At 39.6% G+C, this 19,336-nt stretch overlaps 1 protein-coding gene across 1 annotated transcript; it reads left to right on the top strand.

Moving 5' to 3' along the window:
- Window positions 1-4,229: 4,229 nt before the first annotated feature.
- LOC146474770 (major facilitator superfamily domain-containing protein 12-like) lies at window positions 4,230-18,295 on the top strand. The gene is made up of 12 exons (XM_085116514.1): window positions 4,230-4,293; window positions 6,200-6,731; window positions 6,909-7,017; window positions 7,103-7,225; window positions 8,424-8,484; window positions 9,064-9,713; window positions 9,849-9,941; window positions 10,321-10,413; window positions 10,833-11,006; window positions 11,326-11,423; window positions 12,056-12,192; window positions 18,072-18,295. The coding sequence occupies exons 2-12, from the start codon at window positions 6,211-6,213 to the stop codon at window positions 18,125-18,127; spliced, it is 2,115 nt and encodes a 704-aa protein (XP_084972640.1). The 5' UTR covers window positions 4,230-4,293; window positions 6,200-6,210; the 3' UTR covers window positions 18,128-18,295.
- The last annotated feature ends 1,041 nt before the right edge of the window (window positions 18,296-19,336 follow it).

Here is a 19,336-nt window from a genome sequence, read left to right as displayed (position 1 = left end):
AGATTAAGGTTTGCTGTCATGAAGGAATTTTGGTTTTAAAATGAGATTTTGAATTAAAAAATTGGAAGCAAAGATGTGTCTTTTTCAGCTTTCCTCGATGCCACAGAAAACGGGCATTTTTGGTTTTGCTTGAAAATAAATGTTGATATATATGGAACGGCAAACGGAGGATAAACTCAGTTTATTGGCTCTTAAGGCCTAAAACACTTACTGATTGACACTATTAGTAGACCATAATAACCAGATTTCTGGATTTGAAAACGTGGCCAATCTTGAAAGCGGTAGCCTCTAAAACGGCTAGATTAGTCGCCTTTAGCAGTGAAAGGGTTAATAGGCCGCATTACGAAAGTTAAAATTTGGTTGGAATGAATGCAAGTTAGTTCTAAGGACGTAAAATTTAATTTTCAGATTTCGTTTTCAGATGCGTCGTCGCCCTCGCTGTTAAAGGTCTCTTGAAAAATTCCCTATACTGAACGTCTAAGGTAAGGTCTCATAGTGGGGGCGACTCGATGACTTCTTTGTTTGTTGTTTAAACTGCGTGGCTATTTCTCCGATACCAAAATAGGATAATTTATAATAAAGGAACTCAAATAACCATACTCACAAACGAGAGAACAAATGCCTACAGGCTCGCTCGCGTCACACTTTTGTATGCATAAGCTTCCCAAAACAGTCAAGTTAACAACACAAGTAAGCTTAGCGCTTCATTGGAGTCGCTCCAGTGCTTGTAATTATCTGTGAAGCCCTGCGGCTACCTATTAATAAGCCGTTTAGCTCTCTTAAGTCTTTGACAAAAACCGACAGCCGTTTCGAAGCTCATAAATTAGTTAAAGGAGTAAACCATGCATGGATGTCGGCCGGAATAAGTTTGGCAAATGGAATACGTATGTGACTGTGTGGAAACTGGTCTAAGTTTTCCGCGTGGATTTCCGTCTCCGATTTGAAGAAATAACGGAAGTTAGAGACCTTGAGAGAGCTAAGCACATCTTCAAGTAACGGCATTGTTCTCTCTTAATTTGGAGGCTTTGAATGCAGTCGAAGAAATTATGAATTGCGCGACTGAAGTGTTCTGTTGTTACAGCTTCCGTCATTAATTGCCAGCGAGCAGAAAGAGGTGACCGAAACCTTAACTTCCAACAAGTGACTGACCGATATTACTTAGCTATAATCTTAGTACGTATGTTCAATAGTACTTTTTCAGTAGAAAATATACCAAGATACAAAAGTACATTTCACTTTTGACCACAGCTCATAGTCCACGTGTAAAGTACGTGAAATCAATAAAGCGTTACAACTTCCTTTAGCCAATTTAACTGAGCTGTAGTTTTTATTATTTATTGCATAAATGTGGCTGCTGACTGCTTTGAGCTACAAACGCTATCACCGTTTAGCTAGTCGTACAATATATCAACCTACTGCCTTTCCCTTCCACATAAAGGCAGATCTCTTACTGCAGTCGCTGTCAACGATTTCAGTTACCACTGTCTTTTTTTAAATTTCGGATGTCTTCAAATCGCTTGCATTGTCAAAAATAAACAATGCCTTTTTTAATTTTTTTGGAAGGGTTGATGTCTAAAATAGGACACATCTGAACGCTGTCGAATTATGACTAATTTGCTTTGGAAAAAATTCTGGTGTAGAGGTTGAAGCCTTGGAGTTTAAATTCATCTTTTTCTAAGAGTGGGTTTCCATAAGCGGCCGGAGTAAGGAGCAAGGCGGCATTTGAATTTTATGAAAACAGCTGGGGCGACTCAATGGGCAACAGTGTTTTTTTAACTGAGAAACCAAAAATCCATAAACACACAAGGTTGATTGAGTATTCATCACGTTTTCTTACGCATTAAGCTGTAATTAATTTATTGGTGGATCAATTGCCCGTGAAGAGCTCAAAAAAGAAACCTGCGAACTTGAGCCTTATTTTACGTCATTCCTTCTAATTATCTATCAAAAGACAACCTTTACCAAAAATAGACCTCTCAGCTCTCTTGATTGAGGTTTGGCAAAAAAAAACATAAACACACGAGGTTAAATGTATGACGTTTTCTTAAGCATAAGCTGTAATTAATTTATCAGTGGGGCAATTGTCCGTTGCAAACTGCGAACGTGAGCCTTCCGTCCTTGCTTCTAACTACAGAGGAACCCCGTTAATACGACCATCTTTGGGCTGCGAAAATGCGGTCGTAATAACGGGGTGGTCGGATTAACGAGGTTGTAAAACTAAGGAAATGACTGGACTTTCAATTTGTTTGGGACACCAAAAAGTGGTCGTAATAATGAGGTGGTCGTAAGGCGGGGTTCCACTGTATCTACTCTTCATTTATAGACCCTTCGTCTCTCTTGATTGAGGTTTGTCAAAAAAAAAAAAAAAAGAAAAAAGAAAAGAAAAAAAATGAAAAAGAAAAAACACAGCCGGCGGGCAAAAGCACTTCCTTTAACCTAGTGAGCCAGAAAATGGAAAAAAATATGGACAATTGTATGTGGAAATATTATGAGACTTTCATGACAAGAAATTTAAATGCATTGGGGAAAAATACGACACCGAGTTGCCGCATCACCCGTTAAAGTTGCGGCCATAACTTTCTGGATCACTTTTCGTCAAAACTTTCGTCATTGCCTACTTTAGTGTGGCTGGAGATGATGTAGAGACACAAACTGATGTTAGATTTTGTTCGGATATCCTTAGCCGACTCTAAAGTTTTCTGACTAATTAAATTGTAATGTCTGTAACCTTCTTAGCACAGGAAATCTAATGTTTTAACTGTTTTTGTACGACAAACATCCACCTTAAAGTGCGCAATACAAGCAACTAGGGTTTTCGGAAACTCAACCACAGCTAAGGAATCCGAATCGATTTTCGCATTCACGGGTTTCCCAAATTGTCTTAGCTATGGGGCTCCGCGCGTGGTACTCCGCTACAATGAATGTTTACGTTCACATTGCCGCAATTACAACCATAATCAACTAAGACCTGTTTCTTTCTGGCTGCGTAGCTCTGCCGGTAGAGGAAAGCTGATCAAGAGGGCGTGGATTTGATTCCCGCCGAGGCCAAAAAGGTTTTTCTTTACCTCGTACGATCTCCCGTTTGATTACCAGTACTGCAACATACACTAAAAAGTTTATTCTTTGATCTATCATTTGAAAAAGCCTGCTGTTAGTTCTTTGCATTCACTACAAGCTAGGTTTTTATACTCGTCCCTTGTCACACGAATAACATGTAAGCAACAAACCGATCCATCTGGATAGATTTCTTTATCTTGCTACTAAAGAAATGGTGCTATGCTTCTACAAACTTAAATTATATTTATTTATTGTTAATGATCTTTATTACAGTTTGTCCACCAGATTGCAAAAAATGAACTACAGCCGTTGTTATCAGGAAGAACTCAGTTTTTTCCTTTTGTTCTCATACTTGAACGTTAACTACCAATGGATAGCATACGCTCAAAATGTAGTCTAGATGGAAAAGTCAATTTTGTTAGCGAAGGCGACTGGAGACCTAAAATTGAAAATTTATAACTTGGTTTTAATTTAATCCCTCAACTAAAGCAGCATTTCTATAGATAATAGCATTTAAGTTGAATCGACGAAAACAGTTATTTAAATTAATTAAAGAGGGACTATTGAAGGCTTGAAAAACAATTCAGGCTTGAAAGATATGATTACTGTGGAGCCTGTGCAGTGCTCTACCAGATGCACTGTCAATCAACCAACTGGGAGCTGGTCCTTTCATTAATACGAAATGTATCCATAAAAGTAAAAAGATAGAGATGAAATATAGAAGAAATACGTAAGATTTATATATTTGAAATGCGGATTAAAGAATTAATACATGACAGACCATTGTAGTTATGTACACAACTTAAGCAGTCCCCCTCCCCCGACGAAAGCTTTAATGGTAGATGAACTGCAACCGTCACGGTGCCTGAATACTGTGTACGTCATATCTTGTTACTTCTTCCGTTAAACTGCAAATGAACCACTAAAATCATTTTTCTTGTCAAAGATGAAATACACCTACAATCATAGTATCTGCAAGCTCAACGAACCACTTGACACCTTTATAATCGGTCTTCTCAGTCCTTTACTGTACGTTGATTTGCGTTAGTTAACTAGGCCATAGGAAGTAGAGGAAGTTGCTACACCCCGTTTTTTTATCGAGGTTTACACAGGAACTTTTATCTGTGGTCAAAGGTTGCACACATCAGTTACTTACATTACAACTGCTTTATGTTCATCAACTCCCTCACTCGGGCTGACAGACTGCAAGGAAAATAGGAGAGCTTCTAGTTGAAGGTAAGTCACCGTTGTTGTTTATTTTGGTCAGGCTTGGCAAGGAACAACCCGAGCCAAGCATAGCTATAATACATTATAATTAAACAGTATAAAGCAAAGCTCTCTACAATTAAATATCTATTAGATTCAATGATTCTCCAAAACAATATTTACAATTTATAGACTTAACTACTTTTCAAAGTAAACCTCATAAGCACAACACTGAATTCAAAAAGCGCGAGTCAGACCGGGTCTAATGCCATTTAGTTTTCAATTTAAGCTGGGCTGTAAACACTTAACTTAGACCAAAGATAATATAAATTTCCATATATCGGCCCTAACAAGAGGGAAACGGACTAAGTACCCGTTAATTAGGCGGGGTGACTAACAAATCTAATATTTTAACTAATTCGTGTCCAAATAAATTTGCCTGGGTCTTGTCCTCGGGAAAGCAGCTAGTCTTTTTTCAGTGTAGGGATGTACCACGGTATTGTTATCACCGAGGAACTCGAAACCGTGAACGCGCCAAAGTTAAAGGGATGACATATTTCTCATAACTATGTTGATTAAATATTCTTCACGTTGCGTTATTACGCTTGAGCTGTAGTTAATGTGTTCGGTTTAAATGGAGGGCAGAGAAACAAACTGCGAACGTGAGCCTATTTCACGTCATTTCTTCTAATTGTCAATGAATACACGCGGGTGCTCTAAAATAGACCTCTAAGCTTTCTTGTGATGAGGCAAAAACCAGCAGGCGTGTCGGAGCACTTACGTTAACCCAGTGAGCCATGATGCCGGAATACTAATCTGGAATTATTCGTCTGTGGAAACATCTTGAGTCTTCCACAGTAAAAAATTTACGTGTACTTAGGAGAAATTATCGAACCAAGTTGCTCCTAAACGCCTCCACCTAAAACAAATAATTTCATTATTTTGTGTTCTGACTATTTTAATTGCTGTGGCTACTAAAATTTAAATCCTGGTGACCAGAGAGTTGCCAAAAGCACCACTAAACCTTAAGACTAGTAGTGACCAAATGAGCACTGCTGAAAAAACTACGGGGCTAACATGCTGGACCTCGGCTGCAGAAGAACTCATCTTTAAAATAGATTTGGAGTCTGATAATAATCTTTAAATTACCCTTGAGCTACCCATCACTTTTACTTACTAGAATTTTTAACTCAGCTTACGAATACAACAAGTACTCCTCGCTAAGAAATTCAATAGTTGTAAGTGACATCCTTCTCACAAGAAGTATTTGTTACACTCGCCATCCATGCTTGATTTATTGTGCTTGTTTGACTTACAATCCACAAAATCAATGAAACGAGGCAGAGCTGAGCACTAAAAGATTTGACCTACTGTTCACACAGGTGGACAAAATGGACACAGAAAAAATGTGATTCAATTTACTTGATTTAGAGCAGGTTTCAATTCGGAGTCGTAAAACCAACACCAAAGTAGTTAATCTGCATGGTCAAACACAGCAAACGTAGACAACCTATTGAAACATTCATAACTTGAAGGAAATATATGTAACCGGAGCTAAGCTCAGGAAAACGTGTGTAATCAAATCAGTACATTGGATTTGGTTTTGCTTCTTATTGGTTGAGAAAGTGGCGGAGATTTTTGTTTTTTAAGCAAAACAACAGCAAATGCAAGTTACTTTCAGCACTCGATTGAAAACTGCTCTATCCTTCCTGTGCCAGCAACTGTATTTACTATTTTTCCAACAAATTCAGTAAAATGTGCGTTATTCCTTCCTAGTGGTTTGATGCTGTAGAAAATGAGGGTTTTCATATACGTATGCGGAATAACGTGTAAAGAAATAATTGTAGGTGCTAAAGTTTGGATTGATAGAGAGTTAAAGCAGTTGTTAAAAATTAGTAAAACCGAGATCAGTAATCTCTTACGAACTTTATTTCAGGTTTACAAAACATGGGAGTATCAAATCTGTTGTGCCGATATAGCACGGAAGACTCAGAAACTCGAACGCCCCTTTTACAACGCTTTTCCTGTGGAGTTGGTAGCGTGCTCTATGACATCACCCGTCCGCTCCTCGCCTCGTTCCGTCTGGTTTTCCACATGAATGTGCTTGGTCTCTCTGCGGCTAATGCTGGCTGGATAGTTCTTTATGGGCAGGTAGCTCAAGCGATACTATCAATACTCACAGCTTTCTTGATAGACCAAATAAACATCCCATTTCTGTCCCCAAAGCTTGGAAGAAGAAAGTCTTGGCATCTCATTGGAGCTTTTCTGGGAGTGATTGTCATTCCGCTGTACTTCAGCTCATGTTTTCCTTGCCAGAGCAATGGTGGCCAATGGCAACTGATGATGTACATTTTGATGCTTAGCACTTGTTTCAGTTTTTCATACAGCTTAATGGAAATTGGACACCTGTCGATCATTCCTGCTGTCGCTAAAGATCAAAGCGAAGCCGTTGAATTGAACGCATGGAGGTTTGTCTGTCACGTTTTTAAGGTTGTAATTTAAGTACTCTTTCGCTGGTGTTTGCGTATACAACGTGCATTTCATCTCCCCATTGAATTTAATGGCTAACGGGAAAGAAATTAATGTAACAACGAGACTTATTTTGACAACACACTAAATGGTATTTTATCATCTTTTTTTCAAAGGACCACTTTTACATTTTTAAGTGGGATTGTTAGCTATCTCGTGGCATGGGCAATTCTTGGACAAGATACCAAAGACAATATTTCAGCAGAAAGCTCAAATGATTTTACGGTAAAGTATGGATGTTTTAATATGTTTTCAAAGCATAACTCCTCGGTTTGAAAATCCGACTAAGAAAGTTCTTTTTGCCTTACAGGTGATGACAATGATTTTGGTTGGAATAGGCCTGGTGTTTGTCTTGATTTTCCATTTCGGAGCCAAAGAGCCTTCTAGTGAACTTGACAAGAAAATGTCAACTTCTTCTGCAAATGTTGTTGAGGTAATATAGACGCTATATGTTTGCTACCATTACCAGATCAGGGTCATGGGTTGGCAATGAGAGAAACGGGAGATAGTCCATTGTATCCTCCTCATCCTTTTCCTCCTCTTTTTTTTTCTTTTTCGTCTTCTTAGACCGCAATTAAAATTGTCCTGGTCAGTCTATGCTATCGACCTGTTTCTCCTGAAAAAAATGCTCCTTAGGGTTGATCTAGATTTTACAGAGTGCTTTAATGGAAGCAATCGGATTAAATGTATCAATTCACAAAAAAAGAAGAAGAAATAAATAAAAGAGATTATTCCAGGAAAACTGAATCAGATGGACGGCGGGATGACAAAGTGATTAGAGGTGCAGAGGTTCAATGCAAAGGCTATGGGATATGTCCTCTCTGAACACTACCTTGAATTTTTCTGATTTAAGTCATCTGTTAAAATGTTCGATTAAATGACATTTCGTCCAAGAAAAGATCAGATTTTTGCCAAATCCGAATGTCTGAGGGGATTAAGGCCATGTGAACAGATATCCAACAAAATGAATCATTTGGTACCCTTTGTTCAACTCTCGTGGTATAGTTACAACATGGTTAACAGTTATTTGTTACAAAAAAACGGATATCAGTCCATTTAATGACAAATTACAAATTTAAAACAATTTAAAACAGCTCGGAACAGGGCGGACTTTAATTAAGTTTCTGGCCAGTTACGACAAATAAACCAATAAGATTGGCTTCGCTTTCCATCGGTTCAGGAAGTGCCGGGAGCCATGCTCACCGGTCACAGAGCAAAGTAAAGCATCAGGAAAGGAAGCGCGAATTTCCTTGGAAACCGCTTCAGCAAAAAAAAAGTACGATGAGGAGCATCATTTCAATTAACGACAACTTTATTTATTTATTTATTTATTCATTTATTTATTTATTTATTTATTTATTCATTTATTTATTTATTTATTTATTTATTTATTCGTTCATTCATTCATTCATTCATTTATTCATTCATTCATTTAATTATTTTCAAAAATGCTAATCAAGGAGCAGAAGTGATCAGTTAAGGGGATTAACCTACTTGTGGGGTGCATAGACTTTCTCAAAGTCCGTTTTCGAGGAAGTCACTTTCTTTAAGAATACGATTTGTGGCAAGTTTATCATGTACACTGTTAGCTTCAATAACCTCATGCAGCTTTGTTTGGGCTTACTTTTCAGCGAAAAACTTCGTTTATACCATCGCAAAGTCTTCTACAATCAATGACCTTTATGGAAACAGGTATGCACTTTAATCTCTTACAAAACCGAGATTTGGCTTGGTATGCCCCTTTTTGAACGCCACTAGACCTGAGAATTGCTGGTGTCTGGCAAACTCAGTTGGACGATGTCGTGTTAGTTCTGTGTCATTAACAGAGGGATTTGGGTTTGCAAACATGCCTCCTTGTGTCATGTGAATTGAGACACAAAAGACAGATAAAAACACAAACAGTGATGATTAGAGTACACCAGCACTGCCGCAAAGTGCGCACGCGAATTGTATTACCTGCGTCATGAATTTAAATAACAATGACCAAATTGTAATTATTTGTAATATCCGTCATAAATTGTAATAATTATTGGTGCTCTTTTCAAAACACTTCTTTGTTGCCAATTGTAATTTTACGAAGGGAGGTTGTTACTAATTACTTCAAGCATAATTGCGACCGGTGTTAGAAATCACGATAGCTGTGATTATAATTCACAGTCTTAATACAATTTACGACAGTACATGTTGCCTTTACTGAATGTTCAAGGATGATTAAAATTTTGTATTTTGGAAGTACTTGGAAGTATACACACATGCTTTTTCTTTTCTTAGGTGTGCATAAAATGCGCGACAGATTTATCGACAGCGTGAAGGGAAAGGAAGAGCAAGTTACGGATGAGGGGCGTCCTGTGAGAAAAACAAGTTTTGCAAGATATTTTTTCAATGCTCTGTTCTCTACCAACGAAGAGGAAGAAATTTACAGAAACAAGGAATTGACTTCCGAAGACAATAGCACGGAGATAGTTGTGCCTTTTCCATCCAAAACGACAGCTGTGGATGATGTCCAAATGTTGAAGGAAGTCAAGGAACTGCCGCGTGAGGGGAAAATAAGCGTTCTTCTGAGTATTATTTACGGACTAATAGGAATAGATGAGCCTCTTTCGAGTGAACGTCTGCCGAAAATGCCCAAGGATACGAAGGCTTGTAGAGCAGGAATGCCAATCGGTGTTGACAACAGAGGATTGGATTGTGATGAGGCAAAATTGAGGTCATCTCAGCCAGATCACATCGAGGAGACACAAACAGATCGTGAAATTTGTCCCAACAATGCTTCGCCAGCTAATTGTTCGTCTTTGTCATTAGAAGTCAAAAGGAATAGTGAAAAGACTACCGTTGTCTCTGGTGACCCTGAATCTGGTCTTTCAGTTCCACCTGAACCAAAGACATTGAGAGCCTGGCTTAAAGATCCTCATCTTTACAAGGTAAGTAGCTATTGCTATTGAACGTTGCAGGTGGCGTTGAACGTTGAACGTTGAACGCCTTACAGCTAAAACTGAGTGACTTTAACCTTAAATCACCTTTTCTGTTTTTTTCTTTCTTTTTTTTTTTTTACCTAGATGGCTGCGATCTTCACATGTACAAAGGCTGTACAAGACGTTTCCTACGCATATTTGCCTCTTTTTCTTATTTACAAAGTTCATTTTGAGAAGGTATCTAAATAGACTTTTAAAAAAAATTCTAGAATCCCTTATTACGAAAGCATTTTTTTAAAGATCTCTAGTTCGAATGTTTGTTTATTCAAAGTTAAGTCTTGTGAAAACCAATTCACTTGAAAGGAATCACGCACGTGCAGCAGTTCATTTCCCGAAACTCTTTCTGACTCTCTTTTCTATGTTTTTGTCATTTTGTCTCTGTTTGTCTGTCTGTCGTCTGTCTATCTTCCGTTTTTTGTTTTCTGTATTCATTTTAACTATTCCACTTTCGTTTATGTTTAAATTCTTTAAGATGAATTCATTGCCTCAGTTGATTAGTTGGAACAAGGTCTGAAGGCTATGGTATTATTTGCCTTGCTTTTCTTTTTTTTGTCAGGGCGCCATTGCTTATGTACCACTTATAATATTGGTCAGCGCAACGGTATCTTCCGGAATATCAAAGAAAGTTATTGGGATAATTGGAAAGAAGGTAAAATTGTTGACCTATGTTGTATACTCTCTAACTATTCGGAAACGTAAAAAAAGAACATGGAACAGACCTCAGAGGCACTGAACAACACGCACACTTTTAGATAAAAAATCGAAACACTTTATTCTTATAAGTACCAATTCAATTGAGTGTCGGCCAAAACCAAAACAAACAGAATTCAAGGTAATTGCATGTAACAAGCTCCAAGCGCAGCAAAATCCACGCAAGCAAGCTACGATTGGTTTTGGTTGTTTCTTACTGGTTGAGAAAGTAATGTGACTTCTGCTAACCAATCACAGATAACAATAAAACAAAATTACTTACGACACTCAATTGAACACCGATCTACTGTCTGAGAGTTCCTTTAATACCTCGTTTATATTTTCCTTTCTGCAAGCTAAAACCTGTTCTATTTTCAGTGGTGTTTCATCTCAGCTGCCTTTCTCGTGATCTGTGCTGGAGGCTGGTTTTATTTCATCACCAAGTCCAACAGCGTCATGACCTACCCCGCCGCTGTGTTACTAGGATTTGGATTTTCATCCATGGTTGTTAATTCACTTAGCTTCGCAGCAGATCTTATTGGAGAAAATAAGGTAAGTTCAGCAACTGATTTTGAATTTCTGCATTTAATCATTAACAATCATTAATTAATAATTAATGTTTCGTATCCCTTTTCTCATCTCATTCTCATCAAAGTAAACTTAGGTTAAGGTAAAATGAGAACAACTGTTGAATGTAACATTACGCAAAAAACCCTGAATATTTCGCACATTAGTTTATTGTGTTTAAGAGAAAGTTGCACTAAAGTATGGAATTTCTGTGAAAAAAATGCTCATACATTCTGATTTAAGAACGAGAACTGTCTCGTTTAATTTACAATCTCATGCTATATTTCTTTCTCATTTTCCTCAGAGCTCATCTGGAGTCGTATTTGCAGTTATGGGTTTGATGGCACGATTTACAGTGGGTTCCTTGGTCATCGTGATCCAGAAATTGTTTCCTAACGGAGGGTAATCAGCTTCTTTTGCTTTAAGATAGGATGTACTGTAACCTAGAAAATGAATCAAATAGGTCTTCAGGCCGGGAGCTAACCAAAAACAAATTCAACCTTTTTCTTACCGGAAAGCCCTCAGGTCAGAATCATTCCATTTTCAGGAAGATGTTACTCAACAAAAGAACACTCCAAAGGACTGGCCTCGATAGGCTTCATCCAAATGTAACACATGGTCTCAAGACACTGTTCCGAACGAGAACCTTGGATTTTTACTCTTGTAATCAGGCCGGGTTAAGTAATGTTTAGGTAAAAATTCTGGTCTGCGACTAATCGGTATTTAATTAATGATGGCGTATCGAATGAGACGGTCAAGAATCGGATAATTTTTGACGGCTTGGAACGGACGAAACTGACATCGATGGCAATTTTTACCGGATTATCCAAATAATCGTTATAGATGGTTAATATTGAAATGTAGAGAGACTTGGTTATTAAAGCATGTCGTTCCCGTTTGTTTGTTAAGAGATAAAGGCCAACAGAATTAACACAGCAATATGAGCGCTGGCAAGTTAAAAATTCCACATTGCCAGAATATACTATCCCAGTTCTTTCTAAGGAGCTAACAATTAGTTTTGTTTTTCTTTGTAGTAACACATCTGAGGACTGCGAGGAGTGTGGTGAATATGTACGTCACGTGTTTTCACTCGTGCCAGGCTCTTTCGCTGCTCTCAGTTTGTTGATTGTCCTAATATTTCAAGGTTCACAAACAACTTTCAACCGAAAAGGTAAGGTCTGTTTTGTCGATTTCAAATTGTTCGTCACATCGTGGTTACAATGATATGATTAATAATGTGTAATTCCATTGATGAAAATGTGCGAAAATTCTTTGCAGTTCTTGTGTAACGCATTTACACGCTACGATTTGTGGGTCGACTCAGTAACTTTGTCGGCCGAACAGTATCGGAGTGCAAATCGTTCGCCTATTAAGACACCCGATTTTGAATCTAAATTTTGACTTACTTGGCGGTTTCTTTGAGAACGACGGTCCGACCTAAAAAAAATATTATTTGTTTTTTTTTTTTTTTTTATTATTATTATTATTGTTATTATTTCTGGTGTTAAAATACACGAAGGATTTGCTCTCCGATACTGTCAGGCCGACAACGCATATCGTGTAAACCTTATACTGAACACCTGTTTTATTCAGATCTGGGGACGCTTCTTGAAGGTCCCCATGAATTTTTAATACCTATCCGATTGGCGTTTTCTCTTTTTTTTTTGGGGGGGGGGGGGGGGGGGAGGGGGATCAAAAACGATGTTTTCTCACGTTGCGAGCAACACCTATGTATAATCAACTTCCTCGTGTTTGGTAAACATCCCATAATTAAATACATAGTAACACAACAACAAAAAAAACTTGGTGTGGCTGAAAATGGGGAAGCGAGTGACGAAGTGCTCTACTAAGACGTCAGCCCCGTGTACTCCTGGAGTATCGCGCTAAGAAAACCTACGGCCCAGGGTAGTGCACCGAAGGTATAGAGGAGGGAGTAGGGCCTCCTCCCAGGGCCAACTGTGACCATTCCTGGGTAGAGAGGAGGGAGTTGGGCCTCCTCTCTGATTGGAGGGAGTTGAGCCCCCTGTCTAACCTAAATCCAAGGAGTACATAATGGAGGGAGTTGGTCCTCAATAATTTCGAGTCTATGGGGGCAAAAGTGTAACAAAAGGAGCACTTCATCCCCACAAAATGCAAGGCATTCCCCCATTGACGAGCCACAGAAAATACCAGAAAAAAATACCGACAAGCAAGTAGAAATTTACAATAGGGTCACTAATGTCAGAGGAACCTGTGCCAGAACTGAGGGTGGGGTTCTGATGTATCTCTCTGAAGACCATCTACCCAAAACCTTAATTAACAATGGGGATAAATTTGCTGAAGCAGCCGCTGTGGCTGCACCTATCTGAAAGGTATGCCCGGCGAATTCACTTGATTCTAACCCTCCCCTAGAAAGAAAAAGCCTTGTTTCACTTATGAGTTTTTCCCGAGTAAGGAATGATCCAGATACATAGGAAAAAAGGGGGCCTGTGGTGGGAAAGGGGGTCCTTGAGGCCAAGTATGCTTGCATAGCAAAAATAGGGCATAGGTTGGAGTTTATCCTCTCAATTACTATGGTTTGCCCCTTTCTAAAGGGGTCTGTATTTGAAACCTTCAACCGAAGCAGCATATACTTGGGAGAAGAGTGAGGCATAAATGTTAAATCTGTTACCATCAAGTGACGTTTGAGGTCAAAAATAGAATTACATGTCAGTTCACCTATATGTAGGAAACCAAAAAAGGCAAGGATCATTGCGGCCCAGACCATGAGAGAGTATTTATTCCCCGGAGAATTAGCTGCAGGCGAAGAAAACCGGCCATACGCAGCTCATAGCCATTACTGGAATGGTAGTGTTAAATGGTGGATAGATAATTCTTGATAGTACCATGTTGTACTGTACGGGCCATGTAGACCGAGAAGTTGATCAGAGTATCCTCATCGATGGGAAGCTTGGGCGTAATTCTCATTTGCGAACAGAAGGCATAAAATTGTCGTCATCCCTCTCTATGAAATATTTGATGCTGGTGGTACCAGATTTAGGGAAGGACAAATGAAATATTGTGTGAAATTTGCTTGAATATTTCTTTGGGACAAGACCAATGGGGGAAACTTGAAAATTCTCAAAAGGTGGGGAAAGGAAAGGGCCAGCAGTGCGCCCATTATTAACCTCTTCTGCTAGATTGGCAGTTACCACTCTTGGGTTTAGGAAGGCAGTAGGTAAATTTTTTGAAAAGCGAGAACACCTAGGACCGGAATAGCCGATCCTAGCCCCCTCCCTTAGTTCTGAGCACAATTTATTCACAAAGTCCCTGTTAGGGTGGTGAGAAAGAGCCTGGAATAGATTATGGACATTTACTTGGGTGACTGTGTTCCCAAAACTACTTGTCGTGGTGACGGGCACTGTGCTGCTGAGGGTGGGACTTATCAATACTTGGGAGTGGTTGGTGTTTTTCGGAAGCATGGTAACTGGGGCACTTGCACCCTGGGTGATCCCCCACCGCTGAGTCTGTTGCATTTGTGTGCATAGGAACAGGGGTCTCTGGCACAGGTTAAACCTTTGTTAAAGTTGTGGCAAGTACGGTTGTCGTAGATGAGGTCCTGATTGGAAAACACCAATCTCCTCCGTCATAAGTGAAGGGGCAACAGTAAACGGTTTTAGCCATAACTGGCTATCGATGTTATAAACACACCACCCCAAACCTCGATGATATTTAGCTACATAGCGAATTAAGGAGAGGTATTCAAGCAGCTCTGCAGAACGAAACGGCTCTCTAGTTATGATGACGCTCATGTAAGCGGTAAAAGCCGTGGTCCATTCTTCTATGTTAGTGATAGAGGCGACTTTGGCCTTATTAACTCTAATTACAGAATTCTCTAAAGTTAAGGTTAGGGGCTCATCATGTAAAGGCTTTAGTGCATTCTAGTTCTTTGGCAACAATTTTGACAGTTCCATAAACTCACCCAAGAGGATTTCCTGAACCAGTTTGGCTAGAAGTTCATGAACAGAATCGTTGGTGCTTGTGATTTCCGTACTTGCGGAAGCTTCGTTCAGAAGCGGCAGAGGTGGCACAATTATAGTGGCGTTGCCTGACGTAGCTGGGTTTGCACTTGGGTTGGGGGATCGGACCCATTCTTGTCAGCAGATGGCTCTTTTTCCGGGTGCGAAGATCCAGTGAAAGCGTTGACAGTGGCTTGGGCCGTGGCGGATGCAGTTTTCTCGATCGTTTCGTTGATAGAAGCTTGGATTAGAGATTGAAGCTGCGTCAGCTGGCCCGGGGACAGGAGCCGTTTGTCAGATGATTCCCGGTCTATCAGTCCTTGAACTTGGTGCTTGAGTTAGTTAAACTGTTGTTGCAGAACACCGCCTTCGGCATCGCGATCGACCACGTGCTCGTCGCTATTTTGATCAGTGCGAATGGACGAATTCTGCCGAGCGTTTTCGAGTCTTTCGATCATAGCAGCTCGAACTCCAGTTGTTGGGAGTTTTGCCCTTCCGCACAAGGACCGCAAAACTTTAACGAATAACCCGTGGAGGTCGAGGTCGGCTAGGATGTTCAGTTGGTCGGTCACAGTGGCGCTCCGCGTCCGTCGAGTGGGCGGCATAGTTGAATGCGTAATGTTTACGTTGTCAAGAGCAGGTACAAAATCTTTGAGCGCTCCAAGCGGCAAAAAAACTATTAATTTGAGCTATGATTTCAAACACAGTGACTAACACCTCTCATGACAGTTAATTAGCTAATATGTTCTATACAGGGGGGGGGGGGGGGGGGGTCAGCAGCGAGGCCTGCATCCGAGTTTGGATGATCGCCCCAGTGAAGAAATTTGGCCGAGCGAGACTAAGTACCGATTCTTTGATAAACAAACATGTCGGCGATTTTATGTAAAGGCGCGTCTGTGCGGATTCGCAAACAATTTGGCTATTCGACGTCCAAAAATCACAGGAAAGTTTCGGTCTCTCTTTTACCTGAAGTTTGGTCATCAAGAGGGATCACGGATGCAAATTCTGCAGCGAAAAGGAAAATACTGTAACCAACGACTAGCTGACCCACATAGTTCACAGGGCTAGACCAGTAAGACTTCTTCCATTCCACTTTATCGTTCCCCCCCCCCCCCCCCATAGATTTTTTCATTTAAGTACACTGTAGAATCTCCTCCCTTTACAGCAACTACCCACTGGGAGTCACCAAATTGTGGAGGTTCTGGTGATCTAATTTTCTGTTTTGCTTAAGTTAAAATGTTACTGTCATACTCTCAACAACAGATTTTTCTTCTCTAATCTCTTCTAAATGGTGAGCAGTTGAGAGGTGATGTTAGCAGCATTTTGCTCTTCAACTTTGCCAAGTGAGCCACAAATATTGACTTTTGAATTCATTATGTATGCTTGGTAAAAAATCTCATCATTTTAAAGAGGTGAAGTTAGATTTTGTCTGTCATACCTCTGGGGTGAGAACTGGAACATAAAAGAGGCAGGGCGCAGCAATACTCCAGCCAGTCATTACACTGTGCAAGTGTGAGAAAATGTGCAGTAATTGCATAAATTACAATATGCTAATTACGCTTGACTATGTTACACACAGTATTGCAGTATGTTACAGTTCTGATGTATATTGTCCTGTTTTGATGACATAATTATACTGCAGAGTAATGTGGTCAGCTGGGTTAATCCTCGAGTTGCTAGAAACACTTCAGTAATCAAGGGGTGATAATTTAGGTTGTCTTCTTTGAAATGGCTGTTCAATACATAGAGAAACCATGGTTGACTTACCATCCCGGGATCTATTTGGTACTGTATCTCCCTTGCAGTTGGGTTTTAGGGTGTATTCCCAGTAGCCCCATTTTGGCATCCACCAATGGGGGAAAAACCACCATACCGATACAGGTGTTCATGGACATCTGTATTGTAAAGGGTGACAGGTAATACAATAATATTTACATGTACCTTCCAAGGTTTCTGCACATGCATGTGGTTTCTGCAAGATCTCAGTGTACCAGTACATTGTTCACCCGGTGCTACTGAACTCAACTTCCCAATTTTTTGCACGAGAGAATAAGGACCTAAATGTCTTTCCACGTAAGTTAATCTCCCCATACAGACAAGAGACAAACACCCTTGCAACCGCTCATACACACCTGGAAGCTCTATTCACAATAATGTTGAGCAATCTTCTTCTGAGATCTTTATCAGCTATCCTTTTCAGTTGCAAAATTTTCTTATCTAAAAATTTCTTAAGGACTCAAGCCGTTTTCCTTGTGTATGCATTTAAACAATTTGTGCATTAAAATTAAACTTACAGGAATAACTGTCGTCACGCAACATTTAAACAGAGGGAGAATTCCATAAAATAAACATGCTGTTTCATTCGTAACGACGCTTTCAACAGTTGATACGCATAAAATTTGGGACAAATACTTTTAATAAGCTTACATTAAAATTCCAAGCCGATCTTGAGAAATAAGCTCACATTCTGGGCTTTCGCGATGACAGTCGTGAAACACTGCGTGGCTTCTAGTTTCTTCAGAACTGAACAAGAATCGAAATTGAACTCTACTATTTTGTCGACGTACATTACAAATCATATTCTTCACCACATACACTCGCTGAAAACATGTCGCTCGCAATTTCATTGCTGACGACTCTACTAACCTAAAACAAAGCTGGCACCTCATTCCAGCAGTCTTGATTAATCGCAGTGTTCAAACTTCGTACTACCGCAAAATAACATGCAAACAGTAAACTAACAATGACTTAATATGAATGCGTTTTCCACCGTCGAGTCGCCACAGACAAAATAACATGAATCCTTCGCATTTCGAGCATGCTCGTTACGGTTTTCGAATGATTGACAAATTTCTTTACTGGGGCGATCATCACTTTCCGAAATGCGGCAAGATCAAAGGTAGCTGCCAGCCCCCCCTGGTTCTATAAAATCGTATTAATTGGAACATACTTTGTACACAAAAAGGAATAGTTTTCTGGCCCGGTACGGTGTCCTGGGACTTTCGCAACTTGAAGTGGGGCCCAGTTTCAGCAGTTTTTTGTCTTTAATTGTGTCCGATATATTTTGTTGCAGTACCCAAACAAGGTGCCAGAGAGGACTGCCAAGGAGCTGAAGACACCCGATGTTAAAACCAGAAATAGCAACATCGACGCTATATCATTAACATGCATTTTCTGACAAAGCATTTGCTGGGAAACACTTTAAAGTCAGTCTACGTCAGGCGTTACCAGTATTTCCGAGAATTAAATAAACATCCAAAGTCTTCTTTGTAATCCTTTGTCTGACAATTGAATGGAATCTTGAGCATTTCTCTGGAAATCTTTCCGAAAAAGACGCATTAACTGAAAAAAAGGTTCAAAATACTTGGAAAACAATTGTTTTCCTTGAAATACTTAATACTGTAATGTAAAGAAAAATTCATAGCTTTATAATTTCGATCAACTAAAATCTCGTTGGCGATGCTCAAAACTGACATGTAAAATTCAAAAATCCGTTCAAATTTCAAACATAATGGCCACACGTGATGTGGATTGACTGTAAAACTGTTCAATGTTTAATTTTCAGTTTGTTTAATTGTAAAGAATGAATTTAAACTGAGCAGCGAGAACCTTAGGAAACAATAGATTTAATTAGCAAACAAATGTTGCTGCGCATGCGTTATACATTTTGGTACATTTTTTGTCATCTTCAGGACAATAGCGTGCAATGACCAAATTTAAGCTGTTATAATGAACGTGAACACACGGGGGTGAAATTTCCTGTTTCTTTTCAAACTTGAAAGCTATCCTTTCGATTCAGTTCTTGGTTAGTTAATAGGCTGTATTACGCAAGTTAAAAAATGGTTGGAATAATTGCAAGTTAGTTCTAAGGACGCAAATTTAATTTTGAGGTTTCGTTTTCAGCTGCGTCGTCGCTCTCACTGCTTGAAGGTCTCTTGAAAAATTTCCTATGCTGAACGTCTAAGGTAGGGGCTCATAGTGGGGGCGGCTCCATGTGTTCTTTGTTTGTTGTTCAAACTGCGTGGCTATTTCTCCGATACCAAAATAGGATAATTTATAATAAAGGAACTCAAACAACCATACTCACGAACGAGAAAATAAATGCCTACAAGCTCGCACGCGTCACATTTTTGTATGCATAAGCTGCCCAAAACAGTCAAGTGAAGAACACAAGCTTAGCGCTTCATTGGAGTCGCTCCAGTGCTTGTAATTATCTGTGAAGACCTGCGGCTACCTATTAATAAGCCGTTTAGCTCTCTTAAGTCTTTGACAAAAACCGACAGCCGTTTCGAAGCTCATAAATTAGTTAAAGGAGTTCACCATGCATGGATGCCGGCC

This window comes from Pavona decussata, unplaced genomic scaffold, assembly GCF_977016875.1.
Source record: "Pavona decussata unplaced genomic scaffold, jaPavDecu1.1 SCAFFOLD_87, whole genome shotgun sequence".
Taxonomy (NCBI): domain Eukaryota; kingdom Metazoa; phylum Cnidaria; class Anthozoa; order Scleractinia; family Agariciidae; genus Pavona; species Pavona decussata.
This window is presented reverse-complemented; position numbering and strand designations above follow the sequence as displayed.

What these genes read in the sequence shown, in the direction of transcription:
- LOC146474770 (XM_085116514.1), top strand. Translation starts at nt 6,211, where the DNA reads ATGGGAGTATCAAATCTGTTGTGCCGATATAGCACGGAAGACTCAGAA. An exon ending in GTTGAATTGAACGCATGGAG is followed by an intron (nt 6,732 to 6,908) that starts GTTTGTCTGTCA and finishes TTTTTTTCAAAG; the next exon opens with GACCACTTTTACATTTTTAA. An exon ending in AACAACTTTCAACCGAAAAG is followed by an intron (nt 12,193 to 18,071) that starts GTAAGGTCTGTT and finishes ATTTTGTTGCAG; the next exon opens with TACCCAAACAAGGTGCCAGA.